General features: G+C 38.0%; 1 protein-coding gene across 1 annotated transcript; it reads left to right on the plus strand.

The window, feature by feature from the left end:
• Positions 1 to 1,495: 1,495 nt before the first annotated feature.
• On the plus strand, positions 1,496 to 14,464 carry LOC114028039 (zinc finger protein 239-like). Its single transcript, XM_027842229.1, has 2 exons — positions 1,496 to 3,847; positions 13,967 to 14,464. Exon 1 carries the CDS (start codon positions 1,512 to 1,514, stop codon positions 2,607 to 2,609), a length of 1,098 nt encoding a protein of 365 aa, XP_027698030.1. The 5' UTR covers positions 1,496 to 1,511; the 3' UTR covers positions 2,610 to 3,847; positions 13,967 to 14,464.
• The last annotated feature ends 4,711 nt before the right edge of the window (positions 14,465 to 19,175 follow it).

Genomic DNA, 19,175 nt, shown 5'->3' on the forward strand with positions numbered 1-19,175 from the left:
AAAAAAGGATTGAAAGTATGATGGCATTCCAGCAAAGGAGTGTGGAGAGAGGAGACGTTGGGCTGGGGAGTCAGACGCCTCCTGGGACTGGAGGGTTCTTAACTCTGAGAGGTCTCTGGAGGTCTGGGGGCCTTAGTGGTTGGGGGTGTTGCTGTGAAGACCAGCAGCTAATAGACCAGCTCTGGGAGAGGATGAGGGTCTCAGAAACACCCCCCACCACTGAGATTTCCTGCCCTTCACAGTGTCCTGTGCGGCAGGAAGCACCCCTTGATGAACCTGTAGTATCTGTGTGACTGGACTACACACCCCAACCTTAGGCTGCTTGTCTGACTGTGCAGAGTATGAGACATGATTGGAAGAAGACATGCATTCAAATCCTGCCACTGGCTCTTAGGAGCTGTGTGCCTTATCTGAACCTCAGGCAAAGATCTACGACTTCTCTGCTTAAAGGCATCCTTACACCAAAAGTATGGCACCTATAGTCAATGCAGAGAACCAGAATCTTAACCTCTGGGAATCCCCCAGCTGTGCCGACACAGCCACTGAAGGGCAGTGACTTAGAGGGATATACGGTCATTAGGAAAGGAAATACTCGCTAGAAGTCTGGGTTGGACCTGATTGCATCAGGGATCATTTCTGAGCCCTTGTGCTTGGCACTGATCGCCTTCCATCCCAGGGTGAGACAATGGTCTACTCCCTACAACCAGGGAACTTAGCCATGCTTTCCCAAAGACATTATTTTTCAAACAGCTGAAAGCAAAACAGTAATCACTATTTTTAGCAAGCACAATAAATCTACATAACGTGACAGGAATTTAAAACATCCAGCCAAATTTGTATTTCAAAAATGTCCAAACTTAAATAAATTAATTTGTTACAATACATTTCTCATACTGATCATTGGGCATTAGCTTATATTTGTGCAGCAGTACCTCCAAAATGATATTACAGACATGCCAAGTGTCTTCCACTGGGTACTTATTTAAATGACTGCTTACACAAAAGTCTGTATACACATCTCCAAGTACAAACAAGTGAACATGCAATAATAAGAGTTTTACTTCATAAAAAAAAAGGGCAATGGAGAAAGGCTGTCCAGTACTAAGGACAGAGCATGCCCAGTCACAGAGTTTGAATGCTGATCTCAGCTGCAGGGATGTTGGTCAGCCCATTCAGCCATTTTGAGCTCATGACCTGTAATGGGGATGCTGGGCCTCCCTGTGTCTCAGGTTTGTTGTGAGGATCCAGTGTTATTGTTTTTAAACTTCTGTGGAAGTTAAATCACCCTGGGGATGTGAGCTAAAGTCATTTTCAAATGATTGATTCTGCCCATCTAAGTTTGAAGACTCTTCTCTTTCACTAAGGAAACAGATTACAAATCAGTTACTTTCTGTCAGTGGAGGAAGAGGATATATTTGTGTATATGTGTATGTGTCACTATATGTATATATATATATATATATTGTTTGTTTGTTTCTTTGTTTACTTTAGATGGAGAGAGTAGGCTTGAAATGAGGAAGGCTGCTGCAAAGCTGAGCATTTCTTTGGAAGAATCACAACAGCAAAGATTCATGAGTGGTAATTACTGTAATCTCAATTTGAGAGAAATCTGTGATTCTGATATCAAGATTGACAAAAAACAAAAGAGTCACTGTGAATTTGATAAAGATGGAAGGAGTTTCAGACACTATTCCATCTGTTCTCAGGATAGTAGATGTAGGGAATGCTCTACTGGACAGGTAGACCTTGTTGAGTCTCGTGAGAAGCCTCCTGAAGTGCAAGCTTATCAATGTGAGATGGCCTTCAGCTTGAATTCAGACCTAATTAGATCTCAGAAAAGTCATAGTGGAGAAATGCTTTATACACATAATGAAGGTGAGAAGGCCTTCAGCAGTAATTCAAAGCTCATTGACCATGGAAAGAAACATTATGACTGCAATGAATGTGGGAGAGCCTTTAAAGGACAGTTATCATTTATTCAGCATCAGAAATGTCATACTAGCGAAAAGCTACATAATTGTATGCAATGTGGAAAGGCCTTTGAGAGACAGTCCTCCCTTACTTCCCATCAGAGAATTCATACTAAAGAGAAATCCCTTGAGTGTCGTGAATGTGGTGAAGTTTTCAATGAAAAGTCATCCTTTGTTGTACATCAGAGAAGTCACACCAAAGAGAAATGTTATGAATGCAATCAGTGTGGAAAGACTTTCAGACAGAAATCCAATCTTGCCGAACATCAGAGAATCCACACTGGTGAGAAACCTTTTAAATGTAATCAGTGTGGAAAGACTTTTAGACACAGCTCTAGTCTTGCTAATCATCAGAGAATCCACACTGGAGAGAAACCTTATGAATGTAATGAATGTGGAAAGGCTTTCACACAGAGCTCCAATCTTGCTCAACATAAGAGACTCCACACTGGAGAGAAACCTTATACATGTAACCAATGTGGCAAGACTTTCACATACCACTCCAGTTTTGCACTACACCAGAGAATCCACACTGGAGAAAAACCTTATGAATGTTATCGATGTGGAAAGACTTTCAGACAGAGTGTCAGTCTTGTTGTACATCAGAGGATTCACAGGAAAGAAACCTTAAAAATGTAATCGGAGTGGAAAGACTTTCAGATGCACCTCCAGTCTTGCCGTACATCTGAGAAGCCACACTGGAGAGAAACCTTATGAATGTAATCAGTGTGCTTAAGATCTTCCAGCAACAATCATCCCTGATTTCCCATGGAAAAATTCATATTAGATATAAACTTATCACTGTAATTTATGAGGAAAGGCATTCAAATGGAGTATAGAGCTTGTTAGATATCAGAAAATTTATTCTGGGGACAAACTGAATTTGCACTCAATGTGGGAAGACCTTTAGTTAGAGATCATCTCTTACTTTGCATCTGACCATTCACAGTGGAGAGAAACTTTACGAATGTGCTCAATTGGGACATGTCTTTTGCTGAAACATAGAGATCTCTAGACATCAGAATATTCACACTGGAAAGAAGACTTATAAAAGCAATAATTGTGGGAAAGCCTTGATGTGGAGGTCATACTTGACCGTACCTTGGAGAAATTATACTAGAGATAAAACTTATAGATCTAATTAACAAGAGATGACCTGTTGCTTGAGCACAGTCCTAATTAGATATCCCAAATTTCATACTGTATATAAAGCCTTATAAATGTAATGAGTTTTGCTCTGAGGTACTATTGTTTTTTTCAGTACTCCTCAATAATATTTCATAGCAAATACCATAACTTCATCAGCCATTTCCCAGTCAATTAATATGGTCTTGTTTCCTGCTCTTTGTTGACATAAAAAATTCTGGTATAAATATTTTGGTAACTGTAGGACACTTATTTCTGTAATGATTTCTTTTGGCTGGTAGGTGGCACAGTGAATAGAGTGCTGCTCCTGAAGCTATATGACCTGAGTTCAAACTCAGTCTCTGAAACTTACTATATGTGTGAACCTGGGCAAATCATTTAACCTTTTAATGCCTTAGTTCTTGCTATCTGTACAATTTATATACTAAGGGGTGGAGCCAAGATGACAGAGTAAAGGCAAGGAGTCACCTGATCTTCTCCAAATCCCCCTCCAAATGACTTTAAAATAATTTCTCAAGACAAATTCTGAAGCGGCATCACCAACAAAAGGAAGTAGCAAAATAATTTTCCAGTTCAGACAACTTAGAAGGTTGGCGGGAAAGATCTGTCTCACTGGGTGAGAGTGGAGTGCACCCCAGTGCAGGTTGTGCCCCAGCAAGCCAACTGCAAGTCTCAAGGCCAACTGAATCAGCAGGCCAACAGTGACTTCAGAAGCTCTCAGCCCACATGTGGTAAGTGTGTAGAACACCTGATCAGAAGGGTACCCTTTGCTGCCACTGGGTGCAGGACTCTGTTGCATTGTCCAGGTTTGCTGTCCCAGGATGAGAAAGAGTGCTAGCACACTAGAGACTGCAGCTGTAGGGGAGTGGGGACCCTAGTCATTGTTCCCGGGCTGAAAAGAATGTTTGTGGTCACTTAAAGACAAGAGCATATGCCAGTAGAGTAGTAAACACACCTTTCTTTAGGTCATACCACCCTGGAAGAATTGAAAACTTACAGACCACCAGAACTAGCTCTGAAGATAGCAGGAAGACAAACCTAAAGCTTGGGACAGTTCCTCCTGCCCCCCAGGAACAGAGCCCAATTTTAACATAAAATTGAAAGTCAAGAAATAGGCTGGGAAAATGAGGAAACAATGAAAAAAAGAACCTAACCATAGAAAGTTACTATGGAGGCAGAGAAGATTTAAACATGAACTCAGAAGAAGAATGGCAAAGTAAAAACTGCTACATCCAAAGCCACAAAGAAAAATGTGAATTGGCCTCAGGACAAAAAAATAATAATAATAATTCACTGAAGATGTAAATTTTTTTTTAAAAAATCAAATAAGAGAGGTAGACAAAAAAAAATTAGGAAAAGAAATGAGAGTGATAGAAGACAATCATGAATAAAAGAGTCAACAACTTGGTAAAGGAGACACAAAAAATACTGATGAAAGTAACACCTCTAAAAATAGAATAGGATATGACTAGGTAGTTTTCAGACAAAGTAATCAAACTTATACATACTTATGTGAAAATACTCTACATCACTATTGAATAGAGAAATGCAAATGAAAACAAGTTTGAAGTATAAACTCACACTTATCAGATTTGCTAATATTACAAAAAAGGAAAATGACAAATGTTGGAGGGGATGTGGGAAAATTGGGACACTAATGCATTGTTGGTTGAGTTCTGAACTGATCCAAGCATTTGGAATTTGTTATTATGCTCAAAGGGCTATTAAAGTGTGCATACCTTTTGACCCAGCAACATTGTTATTAGTTCTATATCCAAAAGAGTAAAAATGAGGGGGAGGGAAGGACTATTTGTAATTTTTTTTTGTTTTAATTTAGTATTTTATGTTTCCCCAGTTACATGTAAAAACAAGTTTTTTTGTTTTGTTTTGTTTTTGTTTTTGTTCTTGTTTTTGGTGAGGCAATTGGGGTTAAGTGACTTGCCCAGAGTCACACAGCTAGTGAGTGTTATATGTCTGAGGCCACATTTGAACTCAGGTCCTCCTAACTCCAAGGCCAGTGGTAAAAACAAGTTTTAACATTGGTTTTTAAAACTTTGTGTTTCAAATTCTCTCCCTTCCTCTCCCCCTCCATTGAAAAGGCAAGCAATTCAATATAGGTTATACATGTATAGTCATGCAAAACATTTCCATAATAGTCATGTTGTGAAAGAAAAACCTCAAAAAAATAAAGTTAAAACAATATGTTTCAATCTGCATTCAGCACCATCAGTTCTTTCTCTGAGGATGGATAGCATTTTTCATCAAAAGTCCAGGAAGGATTATTTGTACAAAAATATTTATAGTAGCTCTTTTTGTGGTGGCAAAGAATTGAAAATGAAGGGGATGTCCATCAATTGGGGAATGGCTAAACAAGTTGTGGTATATGATCATAATGGAATATTATTGTGCTATAAGAAATGATGAGCAGGATGACTTTAGAAAAACCTGGACTTGCATGAACTGATGCTGAGTGAAGTGAGCAGAACCAGGAGAACAGTGTACATAGTAACAAGAATATTGTACAATGAACAACTATGAATGATTTATCTATTCTCAGCAATACAGTAATCCAAGACAATCCCAAAGGACTCATGAGAAATGTTATCTGCCTCCCAAGAAAGAACTGATGGCATCTGAATACAGAATGAAGCATACTATGTTCTTCTTCCTCCCTTCCTTCCTTGGTTTTGAGTTTTCTTCCACAAAATGACTAATGTGGAAATATGTTTTACAAGCTTACACATGTATAACCTACCTCAGATTGATTACTATCACAGGGAGGAGGGAATGCAGGGGAGGAGGTATAGAATTTGGAACTTAAAACTTTTTAAAAATGAATTTTAAAATTGTTTTTATATGTAACAAAGGAAAATATTTTAAAAACATCAATAAAATATAGTTTGTAGAGGAAAAATAATGTAAGATGAAAGCAAAATTAGTGGCCTTGAACAACTCTGATGTTAGTTTTGAAATGTTGTGACAAATTTTGCCAACAAAAATAATTATAACACTCAATTTTTAATAAAAATTATCTTCATTATTTTAATCCTTTACAATGAGCTAAAGAATTGAAAAATATCTATTATTATAAATGAAATAAAACCTCGAGAGTTAAAAAAAACAACGACAAATAGGCCAAAAGTTAAAGGAGGCACAAAAATCCAACTGAAGAGAAGAACTCCTTTAAAAGGCAAAATTGGCTAAATGGAAAATCATGTACAAAAATTCACTGAAGAAAAGAACTCAAAAAGTGTAATTGGTGAAATGGAAAAGGAGGCACAAAAGCTCACTAATGAAAATAGATTACTTAAAAATTAGAATTGGGCAAGTGGAAGCTAATGACTCCATGAGACATCAAGAAACAATAAAACAAAATCAAAGGAATGATATAATAGCAGAAAATGTGAAATATCTAATCAGAAAGACAACTGACCTAGAAAATAGATCTAGGAGAGATAATTTAAGAATTATTGGGATACCTGAAAGCCATGAAGAAAAAGAGAGTCAAGCCATCATCTTTCAAGAAATTACCAAGGAAAACTTCCCTGTTATCCCAGAACTAGAGATTAAATTAGAAATTAAAGGCATCACATCCTGAAAGAGATCCCAAAGGGAAGATTTTAGGAATGTTATAGCCAAATTGCAGAGCTCCCAGATTAAGGAGGAAATATTGCAAGCAGCCAGAAAGAAACAGTTGAAATATCATGAAGCCATAGTCAGGATCACACAAAATTTGGCAACTTTTATATTAAAGGATCAGAGGGCTTGGGATATGATATTTCAGAGGGCAAAGGAGCTAGATTTACAAGCAAAAATCACCCCAGCAAAAGTAAGTATGATTCTTCCAGGAGAAAATGGATAATTAATGAAATAGAGGACTTTCAAGTATTTCCAATGAAAAGATCAGGACTGAATAGAAAATTTGACTCTCAAATATAAGACTTAAAAGAAGCATTAAAAAAGTAAAAAGGAAAGAAATTACAAGGGATTCAATAAGGTTAAACTATTTACATTTCTACATGGGAAGATGATACTTGTAACTCCTAAGAACTTTCTCATTATTAGGGCAGTTAGAAGGTATATACACAGATGGCATGGCTGTGAGTTGACTATGATGGCATGATATCTAGAAAAAATAAAATTAAGGGATTACAAAGAGGGATGCATTGGGAGAAGGGGGGAGAGGTAGAATGGGGGTAAACTATCTCACATAAAAGAGCTTTTACAGTAGAGGGGAACATGGGGGAAAGGGGAGGAGAATGCTTGAATCTTACTCTAATTAAAATTGGCTCAGAGAGAATAGCATACATTCAATTGGGTATAGAAATTTATCTTGCCCTTGAAAGAAGGAGGAGAAAGGATTAAAAGAAGGGGTGGAGGCTGATAGAAGGGAGGGCAGACTAGGGGAGGAGGTGGTCAGAAGCAAAACACTTTTGAGGAAAGGCAAGGTCAAAGGAGAGAGAAGGATAAATGGGAAAATGGTATGGAGAAAAATTACACAGCAATCAACTGAATTTTTTCTTACAAGTTTCTCTAATAAAAGTCTTATTTCTCAAATGTATAGAGAACTGAGTCAAATCTATAAGAATACAAGTCATTCCCCAATTGATAAATGGTCAAACATTATAAATAGGCAGTTTTCAGATGAACAAATCAAATCTATAGTCATATGAAATAATGCTCTAATTCATTATTGATTGTTATTGTTCAGTCATTTTTCAGTTCTGTCTGCCTTTTTGTGACCCCATTCGGGGTTTTCTTGGCAAAGGTCCTGAAGTGATTCATTTCCTTCTCCAGCTCATTTTTTTTAACAGATGAGGCACTGAGACAAAAAGGGTTAAGTGACTTGCCCAGGGTCACATAGCTACCAAGTGTCTGATACCAGACTTGAAATCAGGTCTTCTTAACTCCAGGGCCTATGCTCTACCTGCTGTATCTCCTAGCTGCCCTCCCAACATTGTTCAGTGTAGTTAGATTACAAATTGCATGGAGAGCAGTAAGGCGTTTGAACTCTGGGGAAAAAAAAAGGTAGGAAGGGTCTAGGTTGTTAAGGGCTTTAAATATCCATAGAAATGACTTTACATTTGGTCCTGAAGGTTATAGGGAACCATTGAGGTTTATTTAATTGAAGACTAATATGGTTCAATCTGCTCTTAAAGAAAATAATTTTGGCAGGTGATAGGTTGGAGTGGGAAGACAGTTAAGGCAAGGAGACCAATTCGAAGACTATTTCAATAGTTTGTGTGTATGTGTTTGTATGAAACAGAGGAGGGGGAGGAGGAGGAGAGGAGAGGAGGGAAGGGAAGAGAAGAGAGGGAGGGAGGGAGAGAGGTAGCTAGATGGACAAATGATAACTAGACAGATGGGAAAGAAGGAAGGAAATGAGCATTCATTAAATGCCTACTGTATGCCATGTGCTGTGCTAAATACTTGTTACAAATATTATATCGTTTGAACCTAACAGCCTATGAGGAGGGTGCTATAGATAGAGCACTGATTCAGGTCTTACTTTGTGCTAGGTACTGAGCTAAGCTGTGGGAATCCAAATACAAGGTGGAAAAACAAGTCCCTGCTTCAGGGATGTGCTAGAGCCACATCAAACCTGCTCTAGATAGCCACTTGTTAAATGTTCAGTGTGAGGATTTATACTTCAGAAATCAACAAATCCAAAAATCTGGGCTTGACCTGTTGATTGTCTAAGCTTAAGTGAAGGAGGAAAAGTTAATAATGCAGATTAAAATGTGTGGAGGATGCTTATTTTTCAGAACTAGCCTGAGAAATGCCAATTAAAACAACTCTGAGGTACCACCTCACACATATAATATTGACTAATATGACAAAAAATGAAAATGACAAATATTGGAGGGGATGTGGGAAAACTGGGACATGAATGCATTGTTGGAGTTGTGAAGTAATTCAACCATCCTAGCAAGCAATTTGGAATGATGCCCAAAGGGCTATAAATCAATGCTTACCATTTGACCCAGCAATACCACTACTAGGTCTGCATCCCCAATAGATTTTTCAAAAGAGAAAAAGGACCAATATGAACAAAAGTATTCACAGCAACTCATCTGATGGTGGCAAAGAACTGGAAATTGAGAGAATGCCCATCAACTGGGGAATGGCTGAATAAGTTCTAGTATATTGTTGGGATGGAATCCTATTGTGTTATAAGAAATGACAAGCAGGATGCTCTCTGTAAAACCAGGAAAGACTTACAGGAACTGATGCAAAGTGAAGTGAGCAGAACCAGGAGAACATTGTACACAGTAGCAGCAAATGTTGATCAACTTTGAATGATTTAGCTATTCTCATCAATATAAGGATCCACGACAATGCAGATGATGAAAAGTGGTATCCACCTCCTGAGAAAGAACTGATGAAGTCCTAATGCACTGAGAATACTTTATTAAACTTTATGTTTCTTGTGGGGTTTTTTTTTTGGTATGTGTTTTCTTTCACAACATGACTAATATGGAAATATGTTTTGCATGACTACACATGCATAAACTATCAAATTGCTTGCCTTCTCACTACCTCTGTTAGGACCAGAGCACATACCAAGAGGCCAGTGATCAGATCTTTCCCTGAATCTTTGGATTTTCCAAAATCACTTTAGAAGCACTAAAAACTTACAAGCCTATAGACCTAGCAGTAAAAGTAGCAGACATCCACCCTGGTGGGCATGTGATTTAGACAAATGGATCATCATAAGCAAATTAGAGGAGCCTGGAAGAAACTAACTGTCAGATCTCTGGGTAGAGAAAAAACCCATGACCAAACAAGAGATAAAGGTTGACAGCAGATAAAATGGGCAATTTCTAAAAATTAATTAATTAATTAATCTTTAGTTTTCAACTTTCACTTCCAAAAGATTTTGAGTTCCAAATTTTCTCCCCCTCCCTCCCCTACCCTCTCCCAAAGACAGCATGCAATCTGATATAGGCTATGCATATACATTCATATTAAACATAAAATAGGTAATTTTGATTACATGAAATTTAAAAGTTTTTGTACAAACCAAAACAATGAAGTCCAAATTAGAAGAAAATTAGGAAACTGAGAAGAAATTTTTACTTTAGTAAACTTTCTCAGATGAAGATCTCATTTCTCAAATATGTGGAGAACTGAGCCAAATTTATATATTCCCCAACTGATAAATAGTCAAAGGATATGAATGGGCATTATTCAGAAAAATCTAATAGTCATATGAAAAATGGCCTAAATTACTAATAGAGAAATACAAATGAAAACAACTCTGAGGTACCACCTCACACCCATGAGATTTTTAAGATGATGGAAAATGAAAAATGACAAATGCTGGTCAGTATGTGGGAAGGTAGGTATGTATTGTTGGTGGAGTTGTGAACTAGTCCAACTAATCTGGAGAACAACTTAGAAATATGCCCAAAAGTTTATAAAACTGCATACTTTTGGACCCAGAAATACTGCTACTTGGTCTATACCCCAGGAAGATTAAAAAAAAAAAAAAGAAAAGAACCCACATGTACAAAAATATTTATAGCAGCTCTTTCTGTTGGGGCAAAGAAGTGGAAATTGAGAGGATGCCCATCAATTGGGGAATGGCTGAACAAGTTGTGGTATATGAATGTAATGGAATACTATTGTGCTTTGAGAAATGATGAAAAGAGTGGTTTCCAAAAAAGCCTGCAAGGACTTTATATGAACAGATGCCAAGTGGAGTGAGCAGAACAGAAGAAAAATGTACACAGTAGTAACAATGTTGTAATGATGATCAACTGTGAAAGACTTAGTAACTGATCAATAAACTGACTCACCCAAACTCCAAAGGGCTCACGATGAAAAATGCTGTCCATGTGCAGGGAGAGAACTGACAGACTCAGAGTGCAGATTGAAGCATTTTCCCCCTTTCTTTATTGTTCTTGATTTTTTTTTCCAGAACATGGCTAATGTAGCAATACATTTTGTAGAAGGGTATTATATTTCTTATCATCTGAATGGGTGGGGCAGGGGTATAGGGAAGGCCTCAATTTGTAGGTAAAATAAAAGAAAACTTTTTAAAAAGAAAATTAGTGTTTTAACCTTGTGTTCAATAAATCCAATACCTCCAGCTACATTGCCAGGACTCACTAATCACTACAAAATGCTAGGAAAACCTGGAAAGCAGTCTGGCAGAAACTTGGCATAGACCAGCATCTCACACTCTATACCAGATTAGCTTCGAATTTTTATGTGAGTTAGATGAAAAGTTCACCTCAAACAAATTCGTTGAACCATGAAGAAGATACATTTTGCAATGCTGGGTAGGGAAGACCCCATCACCAGACAAGGCACAGGGGGATCACGGAAAATCGAATGGGCAACTTTCGTCACGTAAAAAAGCCAACGCATCTTAAATCTAAAGAGAAGCTATTAACCAAGAAAAAAACGGGCAGCAAGTCTTTCCGATAAAAACCTCCCATCCGAAGGGTTCAAAAAATGGATACAGGTTTATAAGAATGAGCCATTCCTCAATAGACCTGTGATCAAAAGTGGGAACAGGTCATTTTCAAAGGAGTAAATAAAAACTATCAACACTAATACGGAAAAAAGCTCTACATCTGTTACCACTGATGCAAATCAATAATAGTCAGAAAGACTCTCAGATTAGTAAAGGCGAGAAGAAAATGGAAATAACAAATATTAGAGGGAATTCATGTTGCTTGACTGCATGTTTGTTATGAGAGTCTTTTTTTATTTTCCTTTACACCTGTGAAATGGCAGGTCAGAGAGGGAGAAAGAAAGATTTGTTTATTTTAAAATAATATTAAGTTTTTTAAAAGCTTAAGGAAATATGCTTAAAATCACTAATAATACATAAATGTAAACGAAAATATCTTTGAGGTTGCACCTCTCCCTCATGTAAATTGGCAATGATGACAAGGGAAAAAAATAACCAGAGTTGGAGGAACTGTGGGAAAATAGGCAAATTAAGGGCAGCTAGATAGCACAGTGGATAGAGCTCCAGCCTTGGAGTCAGGAGGACCTGAGTTCAAATCTGCCCTCAGACACTTGACGCTTACTAGCTGTGTGACCCTGGGCAAGTCACTTAACCCCGTTGCCTAGCCAAAAAAACAAAAAACAACAACAAAAATGTTGGGGTTTAAAGGGTGCCCATTAATATTAGTAGAGGATCTGCATTGGGAAGCCCAAAGATTGCCTCGTTGACACTTTGGACAGGGGGTATTAGGAAGTTGTTGCGATGTATTCTTGGGAGCTCTACATTCCTTTCTCATATGACCTGGCTTGCCACAATTAAAACATTTCAGTATGCATTGTCTGTTATGATTACCATTAAATGCTGCTGCAATAACTTGGGCTTGAAAGTGTGTGGTTCCTACACGCTGACATTTTTTAATCATTTCTGTAATGGTTATGTTTGGTTTTCCACCCTGTAAGGCCTTTTGACAATCAGCGTCAGCATTTTCTTTAGCTAATTTTTGTAGGAGTATCTGTGTCGCAGTGGAATCGGTAACACTCCTTTGAATGGCTTGTGTTAGCCGGACTAAGAAATCTGTGAAAGTTTCTTGGGGGCCTTGTTTTGTTTGAGTCAAAGATTTGCCTCTATCCTGTTTTCCAAGTACTTTTAACCAAGCTGCTCGAGCTGCTTTCATAATTTGTTCACATGCTATAAGTGGAAACTGTAATTGTTCTTGTAATTCAGTTATGTATCCCTGTTCCTGTCAATTGTTCCATAGAGACAGGAATCCCTGTTCTTGTATTCTATTTCGCCTGCTCTTGGCATTGTTCAAAAAATTCTGATTTACAAATTAAGTCGTCTCCAGGATCAAGACATGTTTTTGCTAATGAATACCAATTATGTGGCGCTAGGGATGCGTTAACTACGGGATCTAATAATGTTTGCACTATTAGGTCCATATTCCAGGGATGATTGTTTTAATTCTTTTAGGATCTTAAATTCAAAATTTCGGTGTTCCCTAGTCAGAATTCCAGGGTTACTGGGATTAACTTCCTCATATACTGGAAACATCATGCCCCTTGGAATAGCAAGTTTGAAATCCATGGGCACCTCTTCTCCCTTTTCCTCTGATCTTTTTGTTGCCTCCTCTAATAGTCCTCTACACTGTAATATCTTGTCTTTCTGATGTTTACCAAAGCTTTCCTCTTTCTCCTTTTCTTCTTTATAGGAGGTGAATGTATAAGAAGGTTGGGGTCTTGGTAGGGCTGAGGGTGTAATGGGACGTGTATACATAACCTCTTCCCCATCACTCTCCATAACTTCAAGCTGTGCATTGAGCATCTGACTCATTTCTTCTTCCTCCTCTGTCCCTGTCCCTGTATCTACCCTAAGTATGTTTGTTGCTGAAGGTACATTCTCCGGTGGTGTGAGACATATTTTCAATACATTCCATATCGAGAATGCAGATAGAGAAAATGCACCTGGACCTCCTTCCCTGTAATATTCACTCATTTGTCTGCCTACTGTCTCCCACTTTTCTAAATCTATTGTTCCTTCTTGTGGGAACCACGGGCAGCATGTTTCTACGCGATCTAAAAATTCCTGTAACTGATTGCTTGTAATGAGTAAACCTCTTTCCTTGACTATTTTCTTTAAAAGTTGTAAATAATATTCCCTGTCTTTACTTCCGCTTTGTGATTGTCCCATACTCTCGATTCCAAGGACGCCTGTCAGAATCGAAAGTATGCTCTCATAGTTGTTCCAAAGGGAAACTATTTTCTTACGCTCTTAGTACCGAGAATTTCTGCTTTCCCTATAACTCACTTAGCCTGGTGTCCCCTTTTAGCCGTAAAACTGCTAAAGGATTGTCTTTCATGACCGTCCCTCTCTTACCTTGTTTCCACAGCGTTGGGCCGCCAAGGTTTTTCTTTTTCTTTTCCGGAGTGCCAAGAGAGCTGCTCCCTTCACACCTTCTTTCAGGTCCCTGTTCGGGCGCCACTTGTTGCCCCCAACTAGTGGGGCACCTCACGGGAGAGCGCGAAATGAAGAAACGTGGGCCAGGAGGGTCAATGAAGACGGAGCCGCTTATTCATCTGAGGGTCACAGTTTATATAGGCAAAATTACATAGTTTCAAAGAGTCATTCCCATGGGACACTCCCTAACCTTAGCCCTCATACGTGACTGCTATTGTTCATTCCTGCCTGTTATCAGGGCTTAAGGGTCAGTCAGAATGTTTACAGAACCTCCCCTTGCATTGGAGAATGGTGAGCGAATCATCCGGAGAATGTGAGCCTTTGAGGGTAAGAACAGGCAAGACTTAAGCTTTGTCCTGCACTCTTCAACCCAAACTGGACTCCTCAGAGCTGGCCCTCTACACAAGAAAAAACAAACAAAAAAAAAAAAGGAAATAGGCAAATTATTCAATTCCCTGTTGGTGAAGCTCCCAGAGTCACTACATCGTGTGCCCCTTTTGCCTCAGTGATAGCACTAGAGGGCACATTCCCTTAAATCAAAGAAAGAGGAAAAGGGCTGAAGTGTATGGAAATATTTCTTGGAGCTTCTTTCGTGATAACAACTTGAAACTAAGGTATCATGCCCTAGAATAGAGCAAGAGTGGAACAAAGGTTGTTATATGGGTGGATTTGAATACAAATATGCCACAGAATCAGCAATTATCGTAAAGACCAGTAACTTTGAAAGCTGTCACGACTCTGATTCCCGTAATGACCCACCACTATTCCAGAGGACTCTGTGCTACCTGCCTCCTGACTCAGAGCTGATAAATTTGGCGTGTTGAATAAAAAATACATCTGGGTAACAGACAACCTGGGAATTGATTTGTACTCGACTATGTTCTTTCGTTACAAATACTTATTGTTTGTTTTTCAAATTTGGATGGGAGACAATGGCAGTAGAAAGGAGACCAGGAATAGGGTTGGATCCCTACCATAACCCCCACCAAAAAAGGAAAAGAAGGTAATTACTTGTGATTTTTTTTTAATAGAAGAGAGGAAGTTTCCAATAAAATCAGGACAGCTTTGTAAATAACATATTGAAATTTTTATTGTGCAAAAATAAAACCAATTTCTACATAATAGAAATCGTTTCCTATGCAATCTTCTTTTTCTGATTTAGAGTATACATAAAGTGCTCCTTTTGTGTTTGAGAACTTCAAAATAAAAAAAAAACTATCATTGGTTTCCTTTTTGTCATTTCCACCAATTTGGAATACATAACAAGTGTTGGGTCACAAAAATCAGAAGACAAAAACTGTTTCAAGTTAATGAGAATTTTGATGATTACCACAGGCAGTAACCTGAATATATGGATGTAGGCTGAATATGTACATGAAGGTAGCTTGTGAAACTCTACAAAGTTCCCTAAAGAGTCCTCATTTATCTACTCTTGGACAAACAACTCTGGCTTCTTCTCTTTACCAAATATCATTCCTGAGTTAACACAACATTGACTCAATGCCTTCTCTTTATCCTGTTTTCAAGACCCTCCAGATATCTCCTTTTATGCAATCCTGCAGTTTATCTGCAAATCTATTGCCTCCTTTTTCTGTTTGCAACCTTGTGGAGGGGGACAACATTTTTTTTTCAACATTCTATTTTATGCTTATACAAAATTTAACCATGCATTTTTCCCTTTTGAAACTAATCATCTTGGGATTTCCTAACAATTCCCAAAGTAGTATCAGTAAGAGCAGAAATGATGCACAGCTCACAGAATACATAATGGGTCCGTAACACTGAGAGACCTAATCAAACAAACAATATTACAATAGGGTAAAACAAGATATCCAATGTAGCTGTGGCTTTAGGAGTGTCAAGTCTGGCAGTGTCTATGATCTGTTTCTTCACGTGTCTGGGGAGCACTTCCTGTGCCCCTCTCAGGTGTCTGTGCATGTCCCGTTAGGTCGTTCCTCAGATGACTGGCCCAAGGAAGGGCTCCACCTCCAAACAAGATGCCCCCACTCTCTTTTGACCAGCATCCATGTTCCAGGTCACTTGTGCAGATTCTCTAAGTAATGCTGATAAAGGCTGCTAGTGATGAGAATATAATTTAGTAAAACTTGACAAAATCAAATCAGATTGGCCTTCCAGAAATTAGTTGATGTGGTGAAAACCAGTTCAGACCTTATGGAGCTAAATTTATGAACAACAGAGCTAGAGGAAGAACATCTGAGGGGGCTCCCAATAAGGGACATTATTTTTTTTCTTAATCCCATTATAGCAATTCAGAGGTGCTGGAGAATTGCAGTAACAAGAATCATTAAATAACAAAAATACAATTTTACCTGCCATGGTTAGAGAGATTTGCTATGAAAGGAAGGAGGGACAGACATGGTTATAACAACATGCCCATCCTGGTCCTGTAGGTCTCAGCCCAAGGGCACAGAATGGCCCAACATTCCATCCACCTGCAGGGAAACCCTCCTATTTATGTTGTTTCTTCCAGGTACAATGTGAGCTCCTGGAGAGCAAGGAGCTTCCTGTCTTCATTTGTACCCAAGAACTTGGCACAGAGTAGAGGAAATACTGAATAAATGCCTTTTCATTGTATTTCTTTCATTCCCTATGGACCACACTTGTAATTGGTTTTCCCAGACTCCTTTTCAATTTCCTCTTTCTGGCCAGGCATGTTGTACTATTTACTAATGGTAAAATTGATCACCTTCCAGTGAAGTGTCTATGTCTAGTGCCATATCACCCTGAATGCACTCAACCCCAACTGATGCCAGAAGCTAAGCAGGGTTGGGTCTGGTTAGTGCTGGGAAGATCAAAATCAACATTACTTCAAGTTTCTACTGTATTGATGCTTCCTGTATTGATTCTATAATATAAGTGATTTTACGTTGCATTGATTTTATAATTAAGTCTGCATCTGCCTGAAGCCACCTTGCTTTGTCCTTGAGTTGAGCTCAGGAATTTAGCTTTCCCTCTGAGTTAATTTAAAGGTGTAATTGAAAGAAAGGTTGTTAACTCTCATGCCAGTAGCTCCTTCAGTACCTTTAGGATATCTGTTTACTATCTTTAAGCCCCATAAGTTAACTTGGTACCATCAAAAGATATGTTGTCTGTCCTTGACTGTCCTTGTTCAATCAGGGGAGTTTTATCTCTTCCAAGGAGACAGCAAGTCTGGTAGTTTTGATCCCTTAGCAAAGATTACAGAATGCAGAGGGGTTACCTCAAACAATTAACATTGCTTAATTGTCAGAAAGGGGCACAATTAGAGTCACCAGAATGCCAGCCCACCTTCCTTAGAATGGCCAGTTGTAGTGTTCCACACCTTCCCAATACCTCTTCTTTGCTGTGTGTCAATAAGGAAAACCCTCTCCTTCCCACTGGGGCTGTTGGCCTTACTGAGGGTGCTTGTCTGACCTGCTTTGTTAACAATTATATGCATCACTGTTAATAAACTGATTTTGCTTGGAGTCTTCACCTTATTTCATTTATTTTAGGGATGTCCATCCACTTTTGGTGTCCACCTATCACTCAACTCTCATCTGTGGCTCCAAGAAGCTGTGGCATGAGCAGTGGCCAGACCCTGGTAAACCATTTTGGCAGATGGACTAAACCAGTTTGATGGTAACCAAGGGGTCTCAAACCTTTGGCGAGTTAAGGGGGTGTCTACCCCAGACATGTGAAGACTCCCTGGGCAGAATAGGCAGAGAAGAACAAATAGTTTATTCTGTCAAGTTATTTTAAATGGGGCATGTCTTCATATCTCTTCTTGCAGGGTTTTGTTTGTGATATAGAGGGATGCTGATGATTTATCTGGATTTACTTTATGTCCTGCTATTTTGCTAAAATTATTCATCATTTCAACTGGCTTTTTAGTTGAGTGTTTGGCATTTTCCAAGTATATCATCATATTGTCTGCAAAAAGAAATAGTTTTAGCACCTCATTCCCTATTTGGATTCCTTCTATTTTTTTGCTTCTCTGATTGCTATTGCTATGATTTCCAATACAATATTGAATGATATTGGTGACAGTGAGCATCCTTATTTCATACCTGATCCTACTGGGAAGGCTTCTAGCTCATCCCCACTACAAATAATACTTGCTGATGGTTTTAGATAAATACTTTTTATCAATTTCAGGAAAAATCCATTTATACCAATACTTGCAAGTGTTTTTAATGGAGTGTTGTACTTCATCAAAAGCTTTTTCTACATCTGTTGAAATAATCATATGATTTTAAAAAATTTTTGTTATTGAAATAATCAATAATGTTAATAGTTTTCCTTATGTTAAACCATCCCTGCATTCCTGGTCTGAATCCCACTTGGTCATAATATAGAATCTTTGTAACATATTGTTGTAATCTTTTAGCTAGTATTTTATTTAGGATTTTTGCGTACATATTCATCAATTAATTTGGTCTGTAATTTTCTTTCTCTGGTTTTGCTCTCCCTGGTTTGGGCATCACTCTCATGTTTGTTTCATGAAGGAGTTTGGTAGAATCCCTTCTTTGCCTATTATTGCAAATATTTTTTTTTTAAATATTGGAATCAGCTGATCTTTAAATGTTTGACAACATTCACTTGTAGATCTATCGAGTTCTGGTGCTTTTTCCTTAGGAAGCTCATTCATAGCCTGTTCAATTTCTTTTTCTAAGATAAATTTATTTAGATATTTTATTTCCTCTTCTGCTAACATAGGAAGTTTACATTTTTGCAAATATTCTTCCATTTCACTTAAATTGCTAACTTTATTGGCATATAATTGAGCAAAATAACTCCTTATAATTGCTTTAATTTCATCTTTGTTAGTAGTATATTCAATCTTTTCATTTTTGGTACTAGAGATTTGGTTTTCTTCTCTCTAATCAAGTTAACCAATGATTTATCTATTTATGTTTTTTCCCATAAAACCATCTCCTGGTTTTATTTATTAATTCAATGATTTTTTTCCTCCTTAGACATTTTTTTTAAAAGTTTTATTTATTTTTAATTTTCAACATTCACTTCCATAAGATTTTGAGTTCCAAATTTTCCCTCCATCTCTCCCCTCCCCCCACCTCAAGAGGGCATGCAATTTGATAGGCTCTACATATACATTCATATTAAACATATTTTCACATTAGTCATGTTGTAATGAAGAA

This window comes from Vombatus ursinus, unplaced genomic scaffold (assembly GCF_900497805.2).
Source record: "Vombatus ursinus unplaced genomic scaffold, bare-nosed wombat genome assembly UNPS02014868.1, whole genome shotgun sequence".
Taxonomy (NCBI): Eukaryota; Metazoa; Chordata; class Mammalia; order Diprotodontia; family Vombatidae; genus Vombatus; species Vombatus ursinus.

Excerpts from the sequence above, each read along its gene's own strand:
- LOC114028039 (XM_027842229.1), top strand. The coding sequence starts at position 1,512 with ATGAGGAAGGCTGCTGCAAAGCTGAGCATTTCTTTGGAAGAATCACAA.